General features: G+C 37.7%; 1 protein-coding gene across 10 annotated transcripts in view; it reads left to right on the top strand.

The window, feature by feature from the left end:
• NCOA2 (nuclear receptor coactivator 2) overlaps positions 1-23,164 on the top strand; it is a 194,472-nt gene that overhangs the window by 121,530 nt on the left and 49,778 nt on the right. For all 10 annotated transcript variants that reach the window (XM_062633210.1, XM_062633214.1, XM_062633215.1 and 7 more), the window contains one exon: positions 18,674-18,777. In XM_062633210.1, the coding sequence (XP_062489194.1) occupies positions 18,674-18,777 (104 nt within the window). The remainder of the gene's footprint in view (positions 1-18,673; positions 18,778-23,164) is intronic.

Here is a 23,164-nt window from a genome sequence, read left to right on the forward strand (position 1 = left end):
TGAAGACAACAAAATTCTGAGAACGTATAAAAGGAGTCTGGATTCTTTTCTTCCTTTATTTACAGTCAGTTGAACTGTTTCACATCAGTCTCATTTGATTTCATACCTAAGGTGGTCATTTGCCTTGAATCTTGTCATCTGCCTGACTCCTTATTATGTCAGTGGCTTTGTTTCTTATTATTGGTTTTGGTTGCTGTGTCCCCCTTTAGCTGATATTTTTTACTTCTATGTATTAAGCAGGATATAAAAATTAAACCTTTACCCTTAGTTTAAAGCTCTTTTTTTTCCATTATGCTTACCTCATGCAGGTAAATAGCTCACATTTTAAAGCAGAGATTATTTATTACATTTCACTGCTTGACCATCTATTGGTTCAGGCCTTGAAACCTCTTTCATTATTTCACTGTGCTTTTACCCTCTTCTCTGGATATCAACAATGCAGTGGGTACAGAGGATACTGTAGATCACCTTAAGCTTCTTCAGCAGTTTCTCTAGCTAAACAGTCTCCTCTGACCCCTTCAGTATGAATGCTGAAGAATGTGTCCTGACATCAAGTACAAGACTTCTTTTTATTTATATTTTTTTTTAACCCCTCAAGTCCCCTGAATACCTTTTATTAAACTCCAGGTCTGCATCTCTTTTATTTCTCTCCTCCTACTCTCCATGCCTTTCTGTTTCCTGTAGCCTTTTTTTAGGATGGCATCCACCGGTATTATTTAGATTTACGTGCTGTGGGATATAACCTACTGTGCCAGAGAATCCCCAAATCATAGAATATCTCAAGTTGAAAGGGGCCCATAAGGATCATTGACTCCAACTCCCAGTCCAGGCCACATTCAGTCAATCAAGCATGACGATACCACAACTAAACAGGAAGAGAGGTACATCTCTTCTCTCAAACTCAACTTCTTTAGGTAGGATCACTTACTCGTAGCATCACTGTTACTTCTTCACAAAAGAAACATTATCAGGGGAGGCGATTGGGTTTTAAAGGACATTTTCCCTTAACATTAAAAGAGATTTCTGGGGAAGAAGGATAGAAAAACGTGATCCACATTCTGCAAATGCCTTGAAATAACCGGATAGTACGCAGTACCCCCTTATGCACTTCTATCACACGGGAAGCAGGAGGGACACCTGAAAGCTAAGGACATTCTCTCAACATCAGCCTCAGCTCAGGAGAGTAGAAAAGCCATGCTCAGCACTGGTGGAAATTTACCTGAATGTCTACAACCTGCTGAAATCCAGCATCTCCTCTTCATCCACTCTTGGTTCCATTTTGCTGTAGAGTCCAGCTTTCATGTGTCACAAGTTTCTGAAGAGGTTTTGTGTTCTGTAGATCAGTTTTCAGTAGTACAGGGAAGGGATATCAGGGTGGTGATTATCAGTGTAGCTGTTAAGGTACACTTTCGAGTTGTCAGATCTTGTTTTTAGAACAGCCTTACAAGACAGACCTTGGACAGAATGAATCACCATATGAAAACTAAACAGAGGGAGAAGTACTTAGTGAAGAGAGACATGCAAGAGCTATGGAACTGATATGAATTTAAAAAGAAGACTTGTTCTTAATTATATATATATCATCTTTTTCTGGTTTCACATTTGATAGCAAAACCAGTTTTTGCTTCCCTGTAGCAGTACTACTTTGTAATCACATGGTCACTCCAGCAGATAGTCTATTGTTGCCTCCAGCACCAGTCTGCAAGTAAAATTGCTTGCTAAAGGAAAACAGCATGGTCTTAAAACTCTAATGAGGTGTTACTTTGGCTGCTGCTACTTTGAATTTATCAGATCTGAATTTAGATTCATATTTCACGAAGTATTTAAGCAACTGACTAACTTTCAGCAGATGAGTAATCCCTGTTAAATCAGTGGAACTACTTAAAGGTTTAAACTTATGTGCATAAATATCTTAGCAAATCAGGATATTAAGACAGGCGAGCATATGTAGACTTGGGCGTTGTTTGTTCATTTTTGTGTTGCAAATATTCTAGTTGGTCAATTTTACTGTAATTATATTTTTTATGTTAATCGTATTTGAGATGGCAGGAGATTTAAAGTTGATGCCAATTTTTGAATCTTATTTTTGAAGGAGTTCTGCATGCCATTATTATTTCTATCTTCTGTACTTTCAGCCTGATAAGATTTTAAGACTGAATTGTCAGAGGAAATTGTGCTGTGAAGTCAAACAATTTATACAGAACATTTACCAAAAAAAAAATCTATTACTGATTTTGCTTTGGTGTCTCCTCTGCCTACAGCTGAATTTGATGCATTTAAAATGGCTTTGGTCTTCCTCTGTACGTTGTAAAGCATCTTGGCTAAATATCCAGTTGTGTTGACTTTACTACTTGCATGCCTCCAGAGAACTACTGATTCACTGAACAATTTAAACTGGTTTTAGGTAATGCAGACCATCAGTTTCTTTTTTGGCTCTGATGAAAAGTGATAATTAGCCATCAAGACTCACCAAGTGTGGAACTTCCCAGGGTTTGCTTGTTCTACCAGAGTAGCGTAACATGCAGGATAAGACTTAGGCCTTATCTACATGTAAGTTATGGTGGTTTAGCTATACTGATATTTTTTTTGAAGCAATGTTATAATCTAATTAACATGATTTATGAGAGGAGTAGCTGAGGATGCCTTTATGACATAAAACTGTGTCCACACTTGGCTCAAACTATTGAGAGAGCCTGGAGAGGAGAAGGCTCTTTCAGTATACAAAAGTATACAAAAGGGTCTTATATGAAAGACCGAGAGAGACTTTTTACTGAGGCCTGTAGTGACAGGACAAGGGGGTTTTAAGATGAAAGAGAGTAAATTTTGATTGGATATTGGAAGAAATTTTTTACTGTGAGGGTGGTGAGGCAATCAAACAGGTTTTCCAGAGAAGTTGTGGATGCCTCATCATTGGACGTGTTCAAGGCCAGGTTGGATGAGGCTTTGAGCAACCTGGTCTAGTGGAAGATAACCCTGCACATGACAGGGGGAGTGGACTAAATGAATCTTTAAAGGTTCTTTCCAACCCAAACCATTCTGTGATTCTGTGATTTTCCTGCTTCAAGAAAACAGACAAAAATAATCATCAAACTGGTAATCAAAATTGTGAGACCAGCATTTAATAGGATTTAATGGATTGTTGTAATTTTTGCTTCCTAATCACGGTTTAAATCCTATCTGCCGTTTTAGAATAAATGTAGCCTTGTTCCACAAAGTTAATGAGACTCTTTACTCATCATCTGATTAGGAGATTTAGGTCAATTTTGTTACTATTTGTTTTGAATAAAAGCAGTAATAGAGTGGTCCTAAAGATGTTGATGTGCAGGCTACAGACTAACCTGCGGGAAATGAGGCAGCTGTTGAAAATCCCTGGTTCAACCATCCCTGCCCTCCTCCTGGACATGAGTTTCCATTCCCTTCCTTACCCTGACAGGAGCATTTGTGAGTTTGAGTGGTGAGCCGGAGCAGGTTCTTTTATTTGACTGGGAGGAGAAGATCAGTCTCCACAAAGGTCCTTGGCGCCCCTTCCAACATGGCTCCAAGTGTGCCAGCAATGACTGAGCCATGGGCTATTGCCCACAGCTGTCTTGGTACTGTTGGCATTGCAGAGTTTCAGGCAATGACTGTCACTTAATGTGTCTCTTGTCTGTGGGCTTCAACTTTGTCAATGATGATTGACTCTAGTCATGACGGTTGACAGTTCTAATTAGCTTGAAGTTTTAGAGCAGAAAGCTAAGCTTTGATTCCAAGTTTTGGCTCAAAGTTGAAAAGAAACTAAGTGTTCACTTCTAACTGTTAAGATAGTGGTCTTTTTCAAGCAGAAATAGTAATAATGGGCAGCTGTTAGGGGAAAAGTTGCTTGTTTGTTTTCATCTTACCTGTATTTTGCTTTTCTTTGATCTTTACTTTGTTTTCTTTCATAACTTCTAAAACATCAAAAGAGAAAATAATGCAAGGGAGTGGAGCTTGGTTGTTTATTTTATGTTCTGTTGCTGCAAGAATGGTTGCAATCTAAGAGGTCTGTAATACCAATGTTGAGGAAAGCTATAACGGATTGAGCATCCTCTCCTGTATTTAACATAGTTTGGGGGATATATCTCAAGTGTTCCCTCTTTGTTCTTTGCAGAAATATTTTCATTGAAATTTTGTTTTTGTTATTTTAAAATTTAATGATCATAGAATGGTCTGTATACTTGTGTCTTGTATAGGAAAGATGGAGACATCTCTTCTTGCAAGTTAGGATTTTGGAGGCTATCTCCTGGCAGATAGTGTGCTGTTCTCAGGTTGCACTTAAAACTGTTATTGCACACTTTAACATTTTTCTCCTGCAGTTTATTGTGTAATCTCTTATGAACTATAAACATTATAAATGCATTTAGAATTCTAAATTGTGGGAAAAAATAAAATACAGAAATATGGGCTGACATCTAGCCTTCCACAGTATGAACTAAGCTCTCAAGCCTAGTGTTTCTCACCAGCTGCTCTGTCTTCAGAGGTGTCTGGTCAATAACAAACACTGATTTTAGGTGCTAAAGAAGAATTGGGAGCTTCTGATTTGGGTCTTAGTGTTTGTGTTTGTAGTCACTTATTATTAGAAGGTATGCAGTGTAAAAGGTGCTGACTATAGAACACTAGTGCTGCTTGCTGTGCACTTTAGATTAGTGAATGCAGTGTACTAATCTCAGCAGTATGTAAAGCAAGTAAATGAGGAAGGAGACTTCATGTTACCTTAACTGTCTCTGTGGAGCTTAATTTATGGCATAGCAAATTAATTTGCTGGGAGTAGTGATGATACTTCAGTCAAAATAACATCATCTATTATAAGAAACCTAGCTTTTGTTACAAAGCTTTTATCTTTTCTTTTTAAAGACTGCATCCTGAAAAGTGATAATATAATATTTACTCATAATAGGGTGCAATGCTTTTCATACCATGTTTGAATTCTGAAAACCTGTGGATGCACAGCACATTAAAAGAGGTATTGATCAAAGGCTCCTCTGTGTTCAAACTAGAACCAAGATAATTGCATCTGTTCTAAGTCATGCATTTTGTTATTTTTGTCGAAGATTCTGCATATGGAAAGTTAGTTAGAAATAGGGGTCCTTGAATGTAGAATGACTGAGGATATAAAAAACCAATTACTGTTCATGTTTCAGTTTCTTTTATGAAAGCCCACAGTGTACAAATGGGGAATAAAACATATACTGAAGTTTGAAGGGTGATGTGGCAAATGATCAGTTACTTGCTCTGCTTGTACACTGTTGAATGTCCTCAGACAGATGGTTAGAAAGCCAAGACATACATGCCTTCTGTTCCCTTTCATCACTGGAAGTGTTTGGCACATGTGTATGTATTTTGCAAGACAATGGGTACTTCTAGTGTGTGTGCCACACTCTTAAAGACACACATGCTCTCCGTCTTCCCTCTGAAAGCAAGGCATTCTTTAGCTCACACAAGATCTGAGCAAATGTCAGAAGTACATAAATTTAAGTTCTGCTAAAGTAGAAATCTTTCAAAGTAGATACTCTGTAACTGGAGGTGCTCCAGGTATTGCCATGTTATTTGAAATAATACCCATGTGCCCCTTTGGAAGAAACAGCAGTGTGGTACCTCTACTCACTGAGGCTCTATTCATCTTGAAGCAGAAAGGCACATCCCTACTAACCTTGCTTTGCTTACTGATGCAGAGCAAAATGGAGCTACGCAGCGTGCCCACCACAGAAGACTCCTTAACACACGAAGGCAGGATGCAGCCTAGCAGCTGGAATCCGTGGCCAAAGCCAACTCGTATGTAAGGTGTAGATTCTTAGTGGAAAGTTAATTGAAATTTGAAGCAACTTAATGAAGACATTGGTAGTTTTTATCAGCCCTCCCAAACAGATTTGAATGCCCTTCAAAATATGTATTGTAACTCAGAGAAGGTTCTTGGCATCATGCAGGAGTCATTTGGTGAAACATTTTGGGATGTGTTATAGAGATCTGTGTAGACAGTCCTTTGTCGTCTTAAACTTTGTGAGCGTGAAGAGCAGTAGCTTTTTACTGGTACTTTTCCTTCTGAGGCACAATTTCCTAGAAAGACTTGGAACAACCTGCAATTCCCATGATCCTTCTGAAGGAGATGTCTTCCAGAGACAGGTTATTCTATGTCAAATTAGGTCTGGGCCTATGTTCAACATAGAAGAGGAAGTGTGCTTTAATATAACAATTGATTCACTTGGAAATAAAAAAAAAAATAAGAAAGAAGAGGAAGAGATACCAAGGTTGTAAGTTCTAAACATAGATCAGAAAACTCAGAGGATCCTCATTTAGATTTTTCTTGGTTTGTTTGCTTTGGTTTTTGGTGGAAAAATGTTGAGGTATTTTGTGCCAATAGCATAAAATTCTTCCTGTCTTCCTTCTTTTGTACAAAACCTTTCCCCTCTAGCTAGGAGGAAATAGTTGAATGTTTATTTTTCTATCTTTAGTTATTTCTTAGTATCCCTCTTGACTTTTTTGAATGTCTCTAGCTGTCAAAAATGGTATTTTACGTAGAATGAATTTTCTTTGCTTTCCGCTATTTCTTCCTCTTCTCTTGAAGGTCTTTATTTTCCAGCCCTTTCTGTTTTCTCTCCTTTTTAATAATTGTCCTACATTTTGTTTTTCACTTCTTTCCCGGTTATGCTCTCTCTTGCCTTCAGTGTGCTTTAGCCATAATTTTGGGACCAGCATCACCATACCTGTGACAGTTTTATTCAATTTGCTGTCTTTCTGATATTGTTATTTCTCTTAGTGCTGCAGTAAGAAATCATTAAATAGTTCTAGGGTATGTGACAAAACTTACTGATGAGTCGTTGAGTGTTACACTGATTGATATCAAGGTTTATTGTGATTACTGTTAAGCTTGAAAGTTGAGGCTCCATCTGTGTAGCTGCTAGAGATGCTGATTTGAACTGAACATTGTAATACAGCTTGTCAGGCCATTGTACTTAATGTTCAAATTATAATTATGTGTTTGCAATTAGCAATCTAAAATGTAAATATGCTCAGTAAGCTTTTTTGTTTGTTTGCTTTTTTGTGGCAGTGATACAGGCAGAGAACCCAGTCCATAAAACCTTTATTAAATATAACTGAGGGAGGATATTGGTTTTCTCAGGGTCATAGTGAGTTACGGTGCAAGAATCTTCTTCCTTTCCCCGAGCTCTGTAATGATCCTGGGAGTTGTCATTTGTTCTTAGAAGCTCAGACAAGGGGTATATATCCTTTACGTTAACAGCTCAAACCCTTTCCAAAGGTGGGGGGGGTAGTTTCTTTTGTGTTTTTTGTTTGCTTGAGGGATGGAGGGTAGTTGTTCTTGGGTTGTTTTTTTGGTTTTTTGTTGGTTTGATTTTTTTTTGGGGGGGGGGGTGGTGGTGGTGGTGGTGGTGGTGGTGGTGGTTTTTTAAAATAAGGACTTTTCCCAGATCGACAAATGGCATAGAATTTAGCTCCTTAGCTCAAATCCCTGTATCTTTAAATGTTTAGGCTCAAGTGGGCCCATAATCCTGTGGAAATAACTGTTATTTAAAAGGTCTCATCTGTTACTGCTTTAATGGATGAAGTGAGAAGCAGGCATCCATGTTCCTTTTTGCAAGCAAATAAGTAAATTGCAGACTTGAGAAACTTATGAATTATCTGATCTGATGAATGGGCTTGACTGCAGACCTGCATTACCAGCTTTTGTGCCAAGGGGACATGGAGCATCCTTTCCAGTGAGCTGCTTGTCATCCATGGTTAAGGGAACTGTTTTTAGGGCAGGTCAAATTTTCTTCTCAGGAGAACTGAGAAAATAGAGAAAGCAGTGCTGTTTGGGTTTAATTATTTTTCTGTTTATGAATAATACTGACTTGTTTAAGACTAGGTGCTGATCCCAACTTCATGACTCTGAAATAGAGAACAAGAAATGGTAATGCTTAAATAATTATGTTGTAAGTATGGTTCAGTCTATTGAAGGGAGCCTATTTGTACCTATCGTTCCATTAGTAGGCATTTTAAGATGTGACAGAACAAATTAATGTAATTGAGGTAAGTGACTTTGTCTGGATGTAAATCTTAGCAACAAGATAAGCCAAGCTTTTCTGGGGCACTAAAAAGAGATCTTTTAATTTTAGAGAATATCTTAAATGATAGGTGTTAGTAGTCATTACCATCCTTCCAAGAGCCGTGTACCTAAAATAAGGTAGCCACTGCTGAAATATATGAAATGAATCTGAAACACTGTTTCACAAAGGATTTGGATTAAAACATTCCTTTAAGTAGGAATTATAGAATCATAGAATAGTTACTGTTGGGAAGTAGTAAACAGATTCTTTTAGGAAGCTTTTGTTTTTCCTTCAGGTTTCCTTGCAGTAATAGGAACATTTCTGTTTCTAAATTGACTTAAATGTTTGCTGTGGCCTGTGATGGTGGGTTAGACAAGCAAGAAGAGGGGCTTCAGCTTCTATTTCTGAACACTGGGTTATTATAGGAAGAAAACTTTACTTGTCCTTAATGATTTAGAGCTTTTTTATAGAAGATCTGCTATAACCTGGAATATTAGAAGCTGTAGGAGCCCTGTTAGACATGTTAGCATGGGCACATTAAATTAAACTTGTTCTGTTCTTCCTTAGCTGTCTTCAATCATCTGTGCTCCAATTTGGCCTACGCTTTATTATGGAAACTTTCTTTCCTGGGCTCATGGGTAGCCCATGATCCATCATATTTCTTGTTGATATGCCATATTAGATCTCTTGAAAACTTTTGCAGTTGTTGATGGCAACTTATAAAAGCAGAAAGATCTTTGATGTTGATGTGTCAGAAAGATTTATCTTCATCCTAAAATAAATAAGAGATTTTGTAATCACGGCGATGTGGCATTCGAAGAAAGGGAGTCATCTGTTTCCTTTTAACGGTTGAGTATGTAAGAGTAAGGCTTCAAGAAACGGAGTCTGTCTAGATTAATATTCCTTTCCAGTATGTTATTTTGGCCTAAGTTTTGGAAACCTATAAGTTTAATTAACTTGGCAATTGCATCTGCAGATTCTAGTCTAAAGAGTGTTAACCCTTGTATCTTTATTTTCAAAATCTTGCCTGTGTTTTTGCGCGTCAAAGAACCAACTGGAGAGCTGTTAACTTTCGTGAAAGCAATATATTGTTTCTAAGATAGCAATGGAGCCCTGCTTTGAAAAAACTTATCAGATCCTGCCATATTTCTTGTCTTTGAAAACATTAATAATGTTTTTAGAGATGAATTATCAAAACAAGATGAGGTTACTCACTGAGTAAATATCTAACACTTATAAAATTGTAAATGCCAAAAAATACAGTCAGATTTTCTGTCCTAATTCAGTACATACCAAAGAAAATAATTACTTTTCTAAACTGAATGATGCCAAATATTTGTGTCTAATGTTTCAGTGGAGAGGTCAGTTAGCTTGGTTCTTTTATTAGAAATTCTGCCATATTAACGTGCCACATTTTAAGTCAGTGCTGATGGATGCATGGTGTTTGTTAATCAGGTACAGCTGAGTAGTTTACATGAGTGTTTTGAAGTCATCTAAATACCAACAGAGGTAAAAGTGTTTTGTGGATATATGTTTGTGTATACAGCTACAGATACATATGTTTGAATCTGCTTATCTGATTTCAGAATAGAATAGTAAGTGACTGATAAAGTTGGGGGTATTTTGGGGTAAGGCACCAGTAGGGATAGGCAATGTGTTTAATCTGCCATGTGTATTCCTTTGTTGTCTAAGTACTATATTTTAGGCAGTTATAAAATAGTCTAAATTACACCTCAACCAGTCAGAGATTGGAGATTATACTGGTTGCTACGCATTCCTAGGAAACATAAGTGGGAAAAAAAAAAAAAAAAAAAAAAAAAAAAAACTGACCCCCCAGCATTTAAAAAAAACATTTAAACCAATGAAAATTACAAATTCTCAGCACCATCCTGGATTTTGGCCTTTTGCTAAGGAAGTCTCCTGGGCAGGTAGCACCTTTGAGGAATTTATTTATGCTCTTTCTCTAGTCAATCATTATAACTGGAAAGATATGGTCTTTTTGGAGAAAAGGGAAAGAATATAGCTTAAAAACATCAATATATACACACACATTCAATTTGTCAACTTGCATGTTAAGCACACCCTTTTGTTTTATATAAAAGTGTATATTGAATGTACTCAAATATTTTAATAAGTTAAGACCTGTCTAAAAATTCTACAGGAGGAAAACTACACCCAGTTAGATTCTTTTCCACTTTTTTTAAAACCTTAGTGGAAAAGGTCAATGTTGCAGCATGTCCAGCAGTTCAGGTTTGTAATGGAAGCTTAATTCTACATTCAAGAGATGAAAAATAACTTTCCACTCACAATGTGGTAGTTTAACATATCCTCACAGTTTAAAATGAGGGATGGGGTGAGAAATAGGTTCTGGATCCAGGGCTTCTTTTAGACTCACTTAAGATTCCACTGGAATGGTAGGATGACAGTTGTCCTTTTGCACCTTTATTTCTAGTATTTTTATTTATCAGTCATCTCAACAGGAAAATTATTTTACTGGATGTGGTGTTTTGTATTCTTATTGTGTGCTGGGGATGGATCACACCATTGAGGACTTGGGGTCCCAGACAGGACACTTTATTCTTCAGTTAAATAGAAGCAAGTGTGTTGTAATTCTGGGTTTTACTTCAGTTCCCCAGTCCTTAATTTACCAGAAACTGGTGACCTTCTGAAGTAATTTCAGATGTGAATAATCTCTGCCAGTGCATTTGATAGACAAATCTGGGAACAGTAAGTACATCCCTGGCAGTGTTCAAGACCAGGTTGGACGAGGCCTTGGGTGATATGATTTAACGTAAGGTGTCCCTGCCCACGGCAGGGGGGTTGGAACTAGATGATCTTAAGGTCCTTTCCAACCCTAACGATTCTATGATTCTATGATATTTCTGCAGATAATGCTATTTTTGTAAATAACATTGTCACTTCTAGTTGCCACTGTTAAAATCAAGAGATAGAAATCTCTGGAGAAGATATTTAAGTGTGTTTATAAAGGGTGAGACTCACCCTCAGTTCTCTGAATGGAACCATGTGCCAGGAGCGGGGGACAGAAATCCTCCAGCTCACAGGGCTTAGAGCCAACTGGCTCCTGGGGTGAGGAGAGGAGGGAGGGGGCATTTCCATTGCTGTTGCATGTCTTCTTCCTCACTTCCAAGACACAGACCATTGAGTTCTGTAATAATGAGAGAAAAAAAAAGGATCATACATGTGGTGACAGAAAAGACAGGCAAAAAGAGAATGGGGAAGAGAAGAACCCAAGGAAAAGGTAGTAGCATGCCTATTAAAGTATTTAGCAAAAAAATACATACAGAGATACTAGACTTCTTTCTGTCCAGCAGTTAAATATTCTTGACGAGTTGAATTTCATTTGTTTTGTCCTTGTTCCAGTTTAACTGAGCTGGGGGCAATTATTTCTCAGACGGTACTTCTTATAGAAGTTGCATGGGGTGATGTAGAAAAAAGAATGATGGAGACATGTAAAAATCATTAAGAGAAATGAAACTAGTATTAATTTTATGTATTATTACTTCCGTTTATTGATATTCCTAAATCCATCATGGTTTTCCAGTGCTTGTTTTACTTTCAGTGTCCATGAAAATTTTGTACACTGGATACTGTTACTGAAGTTTCTAGGAGCAGACATCACTCAAAGTTTGAAAAGCTCCACTGGAAGTTTGCTGCTTGTATTTGATGGTTTTGAGAGAGTGCAAAACTTTTTGTGGAGCTTATTTCTTACTGATGCTTCTTTATAGTGGGAAGGTGGGACGAGAATGTGTGGGACAGGAAAGCAGCTGTGCCAATTAAAAGTTGAAAACACCACAAGGAAGGATTTGCAAGGAAGGACTCTCAGCGTTTTAAGTGCTATTACTCCTGAGCGAGTAATTGAGCTTACAGCTTTCCAAGGGCTTTTAGCTTAAGCCCTGGGGTCATTTACCATTTAAGTGTGCTTCCATCAGCAGTAGTAAATGTGAAGCTGAACCATGTGGGTGTGATGAATGGAGGCATGGGGTGCTGCTGGGCTGGGTGGGAGAGCAGGTGGGTGGGCATGGGGTCCTTTCCAGATGAAGGTGATCCAAGTTGTGCTAACAAGAGGGCTGTGTGTCGGGGAGGTAGGCAAAGCCATCCTCTTAGATTGCTCGCAGTGAATAAACGTGCTGAGAAAAAGTGCAGCTGTGCTTTTTTAATATGCACTGCAGGAGATTTCAGCAGCCTGATGATATATCGTGCATTAATGTTGAAAAGATAAACACATTTGGAGAGCACAGGAAGGCCTTGTGTTTTTATGTTAGCAGAATGCTTCCTAATGAATAAGAACGTGCTGCTGGCTTCGCAGAGCCATATGGCAGCTTTTCTAATTTTAGTTCGGTGCAGATGCATAATTCTCCCTTGTTTTACCTCCTAAAACCTTCCTGAGATGTTGCATAGTTCTTCCTGTAAGACTTGATCTGTAGTTTCTGGAGGGAAAAAACTGTATTCAAGAGTTTAATAGCTTCTTTGCTCTGGACAGATGCATGCTGTATGATGAAAGAGCAACCTCACTACATAATCACTTCCCTAAAATAGTAGCTAACTTTACTCACAGGGATGGGATAATCTGGTCTTAAAATTGATTGCTGAAATAGTTACTGTTTCTTAGGCACTGGTCTTTTGAAAAATTACTTGCTTTCAGGGAATGAAAACAACTTGCGTCAAGTCAGTGGGAACTGGGTAAGGAACGTGAATGTGGGTATCAAATTCCATATGAGCCATGGATCATAGTGCTTGGAATTGCACAGCTCCAAGGCAGAGCTGCTTTCCGTGTCTGTGGTTGACCAGTATCAAAATAACTTACACGTTCTTCACTGCTTTGCTTCATTATGTGTAGTGATCCAAAACTACTCATGTTACCAAACACAAGTGTGCGTTTGTTGTTGTTTTTTTTTTTTTGGGGGGGGGGGGGAATTGGAGGGGATTAGAGGTGGTTTTATTCAAGTTGATACCTCTGAAGGTAGTTCTTGTATAGCCTTACTCATGTTAGAAGCCTCCTGTACGTTACCACAATGGTTTCTGTTGGAAGGGACCCTAAACATCTAGTTTCAAGCCCTTGCCATGGGCAGGAATACCTTCCACTAGACTAGGTTACTCAAAGCCCTTTCCAACTTGGCCTTGAAATATCACGACTTAGCAATATCATTAGTCAATATTATTACTTAGCAATAGTCATACACAAATGTTATTAAATCTAATATTTCAAATGCTATTACATCAAATATCTAAAACTGTAATGGCAACTAAAATTCAGCAGTTTGCTAAGTATACTTTCTATTATATGTTAACATTAGTTTTTTATACTGTACCCTTATCTTTGGCCAGTTACATGCTTTTACTGCTTCCTTAGCTGTTTGCTTGGATTTTATTTTTGCATGGCAATTCAGGAGAGATCAGAAGTATCACACAGGATAAAATTACAAATATGAATGAGGCAAGACAAAAGTAATGCATGCAAAAGAAAGAAGATAAGTTGTTTTCAAGGCAGTTGCAGTGTAAAATTTCATTGCATGTTTAAACATACAGCGTTTACAATCACTTTCAAGTGATGTTGCAGTTACTGTTACAAGGATTTTTTCTTGATTCATGTGATTTTTCTAATGTGCAGAGTTGAGTTTTCTAGTATCCCTTATAATAAAACTCATGCTTTTACCTATTATTATATAAATGAGGGTATATGATTTGAGATGGATGTGGCATTTCAGTAGCAATTTCAGAAATTTATGAAGAACAATAATTATATGTGGCACCTGAGAAAACCTGTTTAAACAGTATTGGATCATAAATTTCATTCTGCCTGTTACAGTTGTTTTTTTTTCTTCTCTTGATCTCTTTCCTCAGCAATTTGCAGAGCCCTGTCCAGGGTTTTGCCAGAATCTCTTTTTTGCTCCTCTTTTTCTGAGAAGAACTAAACTAAATGTGTCTTGATGTAAATTTTCTCTTTTAGATTATGCCTCATCTTTTTGCAATCCCAACAGAGGCTACAGTTTCGTTCTTTACTTTGAAAATACATTTTGGTTTTACAGAGAGCATCAAGGGGGAAATAGTTCTGTACCTGGTTTCAAAGGAAGTTGGAGTAGAGCTTGAATATAAAGAAAACTTTTGGGGTGGTTCAACTGGTCCTGCCTTCCCACCTGTAGGAAGGGAGGATTTGAAACACAACCAAGAGAAGGCGATGCCCATCAGTAGCACCTTCTGAGGCTGCTGTCAGAAATCCGGAGAACTGACATAGCTTGAGTTGGGAGGATGGAAAACCAAGAAGGCCTCCTAAGTTAAAATGTAGCAGGAGACTTCAAACTATTGCTTTTGGCTTCTCTTCTCTGACTTACGGATTTCTGTTAAACTAATGTGATTTCACAAAGGTTTGCTTTCAGAATCTGGAATGAGCTGCAAATAAAGCTCGAGGCTTTCCCACTGATAAATTTGTCAGAAAATATTTGTGAGGGCTTTTTTTTTCCCTTCTTTCATCTGTATATTATTATAGAAACGTAAATACAATTTATGAACACTAGGAAGATGCTCAATTGAAAATATTAAGAAGTATTTTAGTATTACTTCTGATGCGGTTATAAACGTATCCACAGTTTAAATTACGTACATCACTAAAATGCTACATAATTGGATGTATATATCCTTTGTAGTGTGTCTCTCAGGAGTACTTCTATTCTATTTGAATTTTTTTTTCTCTCTCTAGGCTAAACTCTTAATTGAGCAGAGCTAATAATTATTTCATGTGTGTGAAGTTTGTTCCGCTGTAATTTAGATAAAATACACTTAATCCCTGGTAGCGATATTCATAAGGATGGGACCAGTTTCTAATATAATGCTCCTTCTCCAGCAGAGAATTCCCTGTGTGGAGGTGAAGCCACGGGAAGCCCCTTTCCACCCTGCTCACTTCCTCTGCTGGCACAAGGCTGTATTTCTTTTTCCATGCTAAACCTCTGCTCTGCTTTAGCCACTGTGCCTGTAGGATGCCTGGTAGCAATTTCCCAGTGCTTTACATTTGAACAGGGGCATCGCTGTTCTAAGAGGCAGCATCACTGAAAGGTGAGATCAGGGAACCGGCTCTCCCTCTCCTGTTAGTGGCTGCATTGGAAAAGTCTAGCGGCTGTGGTTAGTCACAGGGTAATACCAGCAATTCCCATGGGGCTGGAAAAAAGGCCTCTGAGAGGCTTTGCAAGATTGGGCCTCTGCAGTTATTTTCCTAACCCCTAGCATTCAAAAATCATTACTCTAGTGTAGAAATAATAAACTCTCTGTGCTTTTGATTTGTTTGTACGGCCCCCAGTGAACCTAAAAAAAGGAGAAGTAAAAAAAAGGAAAAGTAAACTTTACGTTTTTGCACCAGTTCTTAACACCAGAAGCTGGAACTGTTAAGAAAAACAAAAAATACTGACTTGTGAGAAATGTGTGAGTGTTGTCGGCACTAGAAATTCGTGTATCAGTTGTTTCTTTTCCAACGTTCCTGCAATAAATTTTTGTCCTCAATTAGTCCTATGTGCTGCATTGCTGAAGAAAAGATTTGCATTTCAAGACGTTCCCCATGCCTGGCTGTCAGGATGACACTGCTGACAGGGTTTGCACTTACTTTTCCTGTATGTGCTGATAGAGTCTTCACAAGTGGCTTTGTGGTTCTGTCAAAAATGGATAATTTATTCTGTAGTTGAACATTATCAGTAGGTACAGTTTATAACATCAACAGAAACTACTGATGGTCCTACTCAGAGGTTGTCTGAGGCCATTGGTTTCCTATACAGTGCCACTAAAATAAATGTATAGGGACCTGTGGCCTGAATATGTAGGCTCTTCTAAGCTCTCCAGACACTTAACTTCTTATACAATTAAGTTACAGATCCCATTATGAAGTCCATCATTTTGAAGCACTAGTGATTTATTAGTATTTCAGAATGCCTAGCCGGATGTCATGAGTAGTGTAGTGTACGTTGTCACCATCACTGGGAGAGGCAGGTAAACAACGTTTGTGTCTAAATAGTATTTTCATATTTTCTCCATTCATAACACCCTTTTCTTGAGCAAGTACTGCGTTTATTGATCCCAGAAAGGTGTTGGGCCCTCTGAGGAAAGGCATGTCTAAGGGAAAAGAGAATGGAGAGGTTGAATGGTTGTGATAATGGAACAGGAGCAGTTGTGGATCAAAGGGTTGAAATGGAGAAACAGGGAACCATTTCCAAGCTGCTGTCAGGGACTGTATGTGAGACTTGAGGCTTGAGAGGTCCTTGGTCTTACTCACTATTGCAGCTTCTGTGTTGATTGCCATCATAGTAATTGAAAACTTTTTCTCTGTATAAAACCTCAGATGTGTGCATGAATGAGAACAGTTGTTCTGATAGATATGTTATGGGTGGTTTGTATGAACTCCTGGTTTTAAGAGTAAAAAAAATCTTCAGCAAATGTTTTGTGTTAGGTTAAAAATAGTCAGTAAAAGTAGTCTTTGTGAAATGAAGGAACACTGTAATGAATGTGCTTGCACGCCATTGCTGGACAATATCTGCTGCCCCTCCATTTCTAGCACACAGAGAATAATCACATGTTCTCTGATACTCAAGATGGTATCAATGGCTGAGGCAGTAAGGGAATGAAAGCAGGAAACTGGTATCTGTACCCATTATAATATTTTGCAGTGTGAAACCAGAGATCACTTTATGCTACCAGGAACAGATGGGAAACAATATCATCACTGACTTTATTAAAAGCTCAACCCTATTTTTAGCATCTTTTAGAATTCTTTCACAATTTTTAGAACATGTTTTCAGAATCCCATCATCATATGGTGCCACTTCTGCTATATTGTAGTATGGGAAGGATTGTTCAGTTTTTCTCTGTTACACCTAATCTCTGCTTTTTGCCAAAAGAAGAAGAAATAAAAGAGGAGAAAAAAAGAAAAAAGGAATTAAAAAATCCCACTGCAGTCATCAGTCAAACCCAGAAATACTAATTTTGTATCCTGGTGAGCTTAAGTGGCAGAGGAAAGGTTAATAGTTATTTCTATCAGATTATGCTAATCAAAGTGATTTAAAATCTTTCCATTAGTTGCAGCAGTCCATCTCCAGAACAATTTTATTTTATCATTATTCACAATGGTGTTATAATGTGTATGAACATACCTTAAGAAGACAGGTAAGATTTTAGTGGGTCTTTATTCGTGAACATGAGAAACAGTAGAAATCTGAGAAGAGACAGCCCAAATGACCAAAGCCTTATTGCCAGCAGGTGAGCACTGATAGAAGAACTCACAGGGGTTCTCAGAAGCAGTTCCTTTATTGTATGTCTAAGCAGCGTATATTCACACTGACCTTATAACCTCTGCCAAGGAAATTGTTCAGAGGAACTTTGGCTGCAGTAATGCAGATCTACAGATAGTAGAAAATACTGTACATTTGGATACATTTCAATTTGTAAGACTGATGCTTTAATTTTCACTGAGGCTTATTTTCCAAAGGTCCTTTACTCCATCTGCACATGGTACTTTCAGTAATTCGTACAGTGAATCTTCTGGTTTATTGTTGTAGAAGGCAGAAATTCCTGTTATCATAATTTCAGCATGCTTTCATGTTTATTAAAATAATCTAATGCATACTATTAAAAATATCTTTGATTATTTGTAATATCCTAGATTGTAATATAGCACTAGCTTTTACATAATTGCTTGAAAAAAGACTTTTAAATATAGAACTAGCAACATTAAGTCACAATGTAGAATATGTATTTTGTGTAGTGATTTGTTATTTTTATTATTTCTCTCTTAAAGCCAATATCATGCTTGAAATAGAAAAATTAATACAATCCATTACTTTATAGGAACTATAAACTCTTTTGATTTGAAAGTTCCAGTGTATATGACTATTGGTTACACTTGGAGTGGGGCATGATGTGTTTCTCTGTATATAACATATTGCAGTATATGGCATTATGTTCCAGAAACCTTAAATCATTATTTTCTTGCCTGTAATTTTCAAATACAGCACTTGAAATTGTATGTAGTTTTAATAACATATTGTCAATAAGGCAGTATGAAAATTATGTGATAGTAAAAATGTGGGTGGAGGCATGGGAATAGAAAGGAGGCTGCTGTTTCTCAGTACTGAAACAGTAGATTGCAGACTTATGTCTGCAATCCCTTCTATATATAGCAATTCCCTTCTATATATAGTCTGCAATATATATATGTCTGCAATCCCTTCTATATATAGCAATTCCCTTCTATATATAGCAATTGTGGAAAAGTTGTTCAGCTGTGAGCTTTGCATGCTCTTGTAGATCAGCCTTTTAATACACCTTGATCCTGCCTTTTACTCATCACACCTTCATAAGGAGCCCTTGTCTTTGCCCAGTGATATGGTTTGTAGTTTAGTAAAATGTCTATCATAGAAACAGCAGGAATCATTTGTGTCATGAAACTTCAAAACTAAGAGGCAAATATACTAGTTATGCTTCTGTTGAGTCATTATGGGAGACTAATCTCATTTTCGGAATTGATGCACTGTAACCATTTCATACCTATTCTCAGTGCTCTGTGGGCTCTTTTGTATCACTTAGCACTTCTCTGTCATTTAACACAGTTTTCTTTATTGCAGAAAAAGCAGCAGCAGCTAATGAAGATGAAGTGCAAAAAGCAGATGTATCATCTACGGGTCAGAGTGTCATCGACAAGGATGCACTTGGACCAATGATGCTTGAGGTGAAGAGCACAAAATTCCTTTATTTCCACCAGTTCTGCTACCCCTAGGATGAAGAGCAGTGTAATAAAATAGAAAAGTGCAGTCAGAGGTTGTTGTAAAGGAATGTTGAAGGGAAACAAACCATCCTGGCTATTTAGGATTATGTCATTTAAGAGCAGGCAGCATATTTCTATTGGATTCAGTGATGAAACTCTCCATAACTTGGGGTGGGGAGAGGCAGAGAAAGAGGTAATTCTGCTTCTGTGTAATGCAGAAGATGTGGGAGGCTTCAGCTGGTTGCAAGTCTTCAGTGTCTTTATTTGTTCTAAGCCACAGATTTGGAAGACATATTTTACCTAAACATTGACCTGCATATACAGTAGTATAGACATGAATGATCCTTTCTCTAAAATTACATATCATTGCTATACTGTTTTAATGGTTTATCATTTCAGCATTTACAGCATGTCTCTTTTCCTCTAGAATATGAAAGTAATTTAGGAAAGATTTTCAAGACATGCATTTTAGTTTGTTCAGTTAAGCTTTCTGCCTGATTTTAGCTGTTATTTTGATATCCCAAAAGGCTGCATGGTTAAAACCTAGCTTCTAAATGTATTGCTAATAATGTTGGATAGGTATGTTACCTGGGATCCTAATGTTATATGCTGCTGTCCTTTGGCACCACTGCTTTATCTGCTTAAGCTCACTTGCAAACTATTTAGTCCTGTTCTGACTCGACTTTATCTGTAAGGGAGAATAAATGTTACTGTAGATAAAACACAAACTCTGAATTGGGCTGAAGGAACCAACTTTGGCAGAAGCGTAATTATTCCATCATTTCTGAATGTTGCAGGAACAAAATGCAGGTTATAACATTTTTAGGTATTTGCATTATTTTTCATGATTTGTTAGATGAAAGCCCTTTTTTCTGTACTCTGTGCAAAATAAAGGCTCCAAAATTACAGTACTAAGCAGATTAGTAGACAGGTTGGAGTGAAAATATTCTTTGAAAAATAGGGGTAAGAAATTAATTTAATATTTATTATACATGCTCACTGGATCAAATGTTGTTGGCTTTGCTATTAAACAAAGTTAAACATTCATCTCTTACATTGCTATGTTAAAATTTATCTCTAATTTTCTATTAATTTAATTATAAGGACCTGTTTTAATCAGAGGGAAAATAAGGATAAGGTGGTTTTTTTTCCCCAGCTTATCTTGCATGATTGGCTATTGCAGCAAACATGACATGTAAAATCACCCGTCTGTTCCGTTATTCCATTTAATTTAGTTTTCCTTTGCAGTAAAACCATTGCATATTAACAATGAAAGATTGTGGAAATAAATTAATAAACCAGAGTCCTTTTGCACCAAGAAACTTAAAAGGACTGAAAGTTGCTATATGTTTGCTGTGAAAAGAGTACAAATACTTTCTTTGTGTCTTTATCTCCTTAAGGAAATGCAATTAAGTTTATTTCATCTTTACAGAACCCCTTTATACAACCTCTTCCAAAACCTAATGAACAATGTATTAGTTGATTTGGTTTAAAAATATAATTGTCTGGTTTTATTAAAGACTAAAAATGAAGACTCCTCAGAATACTCTTTCCAGCTGAAGAAAGTGAGTAAAATTCATCATGCAGCTGCTGCACCTGAGAAATTTTTAGCATGTTTCTTGGTTAAATCATAAAGTAGATAGGAAGAGAGGATGAAAAAACAGTTAAGAGAGAGCTGACAACATCTCAAAGAGCACAAATCTATTTCCCTTCAGTATATTATCTAAAATAATATCTGTTATCTTGTTTTCTCTTCCAGCATGTTGTCCATTAATTGTTCCCCCATTGTCCCAATAGCTCTGAAGATAAGTTGCTTATTGTGGTGGCATACATCTGGGGCAGAATTAAGACATTATTGCAGAACTGGAAGCTTCTAAAAGATTTAAGTGTCTCCATGCATTATCTTGCTCAAAGGCTTGTAGCTGCTTACCTACACGATTATTTTATTAACAGAACAGAAAGAAATGGGAGATTAGCATATAAGGCCCTGTGTTACTCTAGGCTTAGATGACCACTTCTGTGGTCAAACCAAGAAGCATCGTAAGGTAGCAATATAGAGCATCTCCTGGCCAAATATGTTGCCGTAGTAGGAAATAGGGAAAACTGAAGGCTATTGTGGGATGCCAGTAACTGTCATAATCTCTTGCTTGCCATCCCTGCCTTTGAAAGTTTTCTGCTATGGCTTTGGTTTTGCGATCCCTTTGAACCATTGTAAATGCTGACTGCTGCCAAGCAGAGTGGTTCAGCCAAACCCACACCCTTCTGCCAGCTCTAAACGCAATGTGGTTTCGTGATGGGCCAGCTCAGGGACTGATGTTGCTAGCATTTTTTTTTTTTTTCATTCCTCTTTTTTTTCTTGCATTAGTTTTCAGCTAACTCAGTTTTCTCTGGTACAGCTCTTTATATCCTCAGACAGGACAGGGAGCTGTCATGATGTAGAAAGGACTTAACCAAACAGGTCATGCTTTCATTGGCTTTGAGCAGTGGTGAAATGCAGTCTCAGACAGTAATAATCCATTGCAGAGATGGTGTTAGAAATTGTATTAGAGCCTCAATTAATTAAATCTTCTAAATCATTGCTGGTTAAACTAAATAGCCAGCAGGAAAATGTCATGTATATTATGAAGGTATGTGGAAAGGAGGGAGCTCTCCAAAGAAAGTGAATTTAGAGAAGGAACCAAGAATGATCAGAAACAAGAAGAAGGCAATGAAAAAAAAATGAAGTTAGAGATCAGAATTTGTGACGATTAACAGAGGAAAAAAAAAAAGACCTAGTTTATCTGAGAGGCAATCAGGAAAGGTATATACTGAAATATTTATTTGTGGGGTTTATTATTCTGTAATTTAAAAATAGAACAAACAAAGCATTTGGCAACCATTGGCTCAGCCACTCTGCTTATTGTGCTTTCACTATCCCTCCCCTTTAGCCAAATCATGAACACAAGCTCCAGGGAAGGATCTCTGGAGCTTGTGCAGTCCTACCTCCTTCTGAAAGCAGTTCTGACTAGAGCAGGTGGCTCAGGTCCCAGTCCAGCCAAAGTCTGAATATCTATCAAAAATGCCATATGCCTGTATACACTTGTTATGGCAGCTCCTCCTTGTTAGACTGTTTTGCAGTGAGTTGAGTTCAGGTTTAGTATGGATCCACTCAGTTTTAATTAAGCCATAATGGATCATGGGTTGCCTGTTTTTCTGACTTGTTTCTGTCCCTGGAGATGCAATAGCTAACAGTTGTTCTAGGGATTTCTCACCAGTCCATCGAGAGGTGAATAAATCAAGCAAAGCTGCCAAAGTCTGTATGGGTTAACTGTTAATTGGATGCTTAGACCGAAAGCTTTGGTGCTTCATGTTTAAATGTATCCTCGTTTATTTGCTCATATAACATAAAGCTAAAAAGCTTTGGTGCTTCATGTTTAAATGTATCCTCGTTTATTTGCTCATATAACATAAAGCTAAGAGGGATGTATTCTGAAGTACTTATACAATCCACAGTCATGCTTGCATCTTAAGGAAGTTTGCAAGAGAAGTTCTTACTGATACTGAAATTTTTGCTTATCCTCATCAGGTAGCAGTACTGTGGTATTTGGCTTAGGCTTCAGATAACATACAGCAGATACCCTGGCAAGAATGCTGCAGCTAGGTTGTCACTGTCACAAGAGATAAGGGGAGGGAGGGGAAAACCAGTCAGCAGAACTGATTCATTTAGGCACTTCCTCACAGAAACTTTAAAGTCCTTTGGAATATCATGGAGCTGAGTTGAAGAGGTAAAAGTCTGGTTCCTGTTCCCTGGATCATGTGTGGACTGAACTAAACTGGTGTCACACAAAAAAATGAAAGCAGTTATGGGAGTAGACTAAAGTTGCTTCACTGCTCATTTGCTCTTCTTTTAATCCCTTGTGTTCCTGGCTGCATGGGCATCACTTCTCTGAAGATGCACTGCTGGGTGTGGGGAAAGCCTCTCTCTTTTTTTCTCCCAGTTTTTCTTGCCTTGTCCATTTTGCAATGTGTTTTACTGGAATCAGTCGCCTTGTGCTGCATAGAGGAGCAAACAGGCTCTAGGTTTAGCAGAACCAGCTTCTGGACCAGGTCTCTTACTTCATAGTCAGGCAGATAGATAGCAACCTCTTTTTTCATTATTTTTGCTTGCTTGTTTGTTTAGGGTGGGTGATTTGGTTTGTTTTCATGAGCAGGTTTCATGATTTTGCAAGGTGAGCACCTTTCAGTGCTTTTACATTGGTCTGATATAAGTAAGATTAGATGCTCAGTCTGAAATGTGTCTTTCACTATTACAGACAAGAATATAAGAACTGGGATGGATGCAGAAAGATTCAGCTATGTCATCAGAAGAGAA

Source organism: Pezoporus occidentalis, unplaced genomic scaffold, assembly GCF_034315485.1.
Source record: "Pezoporus occidentalis ecotype Australia unplaced genomic scaffold, CSIRO_AGI_Poc_V1 ctg4, whole genome shotgun sequence".
In the NCBI taxonomy this organism is placed as follows: domain Eukaryota; kingdom Metazoa; phylum Chordata; class Aves; order Psittaciformes; family Psittacidae; genus Pezoporus; species Pezoporus occidentalis.